Source organism: Aplysia californica, unplaced genomic scaffold (assembly GCF_000002075.1).
Source record: "Aplysia californica isolate F4 #8 unplaced genomic scaffold, AplCal3.0 scaffold00300, whole genome shotgun sequence".
Classification (NCBI taxonomy): domain Eukaryota; kingdom Metazoa; phylum Mollusca; class Gastropoda; order Aplysiida; family Aplysiidae; genus Aplysia; species Aplysia californica.
Genome location: NW_004797570.1, coordinates 5,819 through 7,398, shown reverse-complemented (window position 1 = coordinate 7,398; position 1,580 = coordinate 5,819). Strand labels below are relative to the sequence as shown.

Below are 1,580 nucleotides of genomic sequence, written 5' to 3'. Positions count from 1 at the left end.
ATTATTATTATTATTATTATTATTATTACTATATTATTATTGTTATATTATTTTTATTATTATCATTAGTATCATCATTATTACTATTAATATTATTACTATTATTATTATTGCCATAATCATTATTATTATTATTATTATTAATATTATTATTATCATTTTATTATTATCATCACCATCATCATTATTACTGTTAATATGATTACTATTACTATTATTGCCATTATTAATATTATTATTATTACTATTATTATCATTATTATTATTACACTTATTATTATTATTGTTATTATCCTTATTAAGCTATTACCAATAGTATCGTTATTATTATTGTCATTTTATTATTATTATTATTATTATTATTATTATTATCATTATTATTATCATTATTTTTATTATTATTTCATTTTTTGTTTTATTTTAATTTATTAATTTTATTTTAATTAATTAATTAATTTATTTATCTATTTATTCATTACCTGGACAGCGTCTCAAAACGACAGTTCCGGAAAGAGAGACCTGTGAGAGAACTGAGGTCCTGGAAGGCACCGTCCCACAGTTCAGAGGTCGGGGCGGTGTCGGCCGGCTGCAGGACTGAGTAGGTGCACGTGAACTCCAGGTAGCCCGTGTGGCGGGGGCGGAAGAAGCTGATGAGTAGTTGGAGGCGCGTGGACACGTGGGAGACGGGGCAGTCCATCCAGATCAGGCGTTTCTGAGGATTGGGGGGAGGGGGAGGGGGAGGGGGAAGAAATTAATTATTCATCAGTTGTTGTTGTTGTCGAGGGGGGGGGGGGGAGGAGAAATTCATTCATCAGTTGAGGGTTTCTGTTGTTAATGTTTGTAGTTGTTTTGTTTTTTTGGTTTGGTTTTTGCATTTGCTTAGCAAACCTAACACAAAAACAGCTTAAAATCTGAGTATCAGCAAATGTGTCTCGGTTTTTATTATATAACGCAATAATCAATATATAATACTTTTCTTTAGATCTGCATTTATCGTAATCAGGCAAAACGCTTGAACATCGGTCCCAGACACATTTTAACCCACACAACGTCGAATTTGACAATTTCAGCTCATGTCTACCTACAGTAGATCTCCTACTTTTGTCGACAGCGTTTTATTCTGCTGACAAGAGCCTACTCAAGTAAATTGGACACAGCATAAAAAAAACCGTGTGACAAAATGATGTGTTTCTTTCCTTCATTTTGTTTCTTTCATTCATTTCCCCGCAGGAATTGCACAAATTTCGACGGCCAAAAATGTAAAAAAGACAACACATTTCCTGCTTACTCTCAACACATTTCCTGCTGACTCTCAACACATTTCCTGCTTACTCTCAACACATTTCCTGCTGACTCTCAACACATTTCCTGCTGACTCTCAACACATTTCCTGCTGACTCTCAACACATTTCCTGCTTACTCTCAACACATTTCCTGCTTACTCTCAACACATTTCCTGCTTACTCTCAACACATTTCCTGCTTACTCTCAACACATTTCCTGCTTACTCTCAACACATTTCCTGCTTACTCTCACCACATTCCCGGTTACTCTCAACACATTCCTGCTTACTCTCAACA

General features: G+C 34.2%; 1 protein-coding gene across 1 annotated transcript in view; it reads right to left on the bottom strand.

Moving 5' to 3' along the window:
• LOC101852187 (toll-like receptor Tollo) overlaps positions 1–1,580 on the bottom strand; it is a gene marked incomplete at its 5' end in the record, with an annotated part of 8,138 nt that overhangs the window by 5,239 nt on the left and 1,319 nt on the right. Inside the window, 1 exon segment of the mRNA XM_005101811.3 lies at positions 480–712. Coding sequence (XP_005101868.1) covers positions 480–712 — 233 coding nt within the window.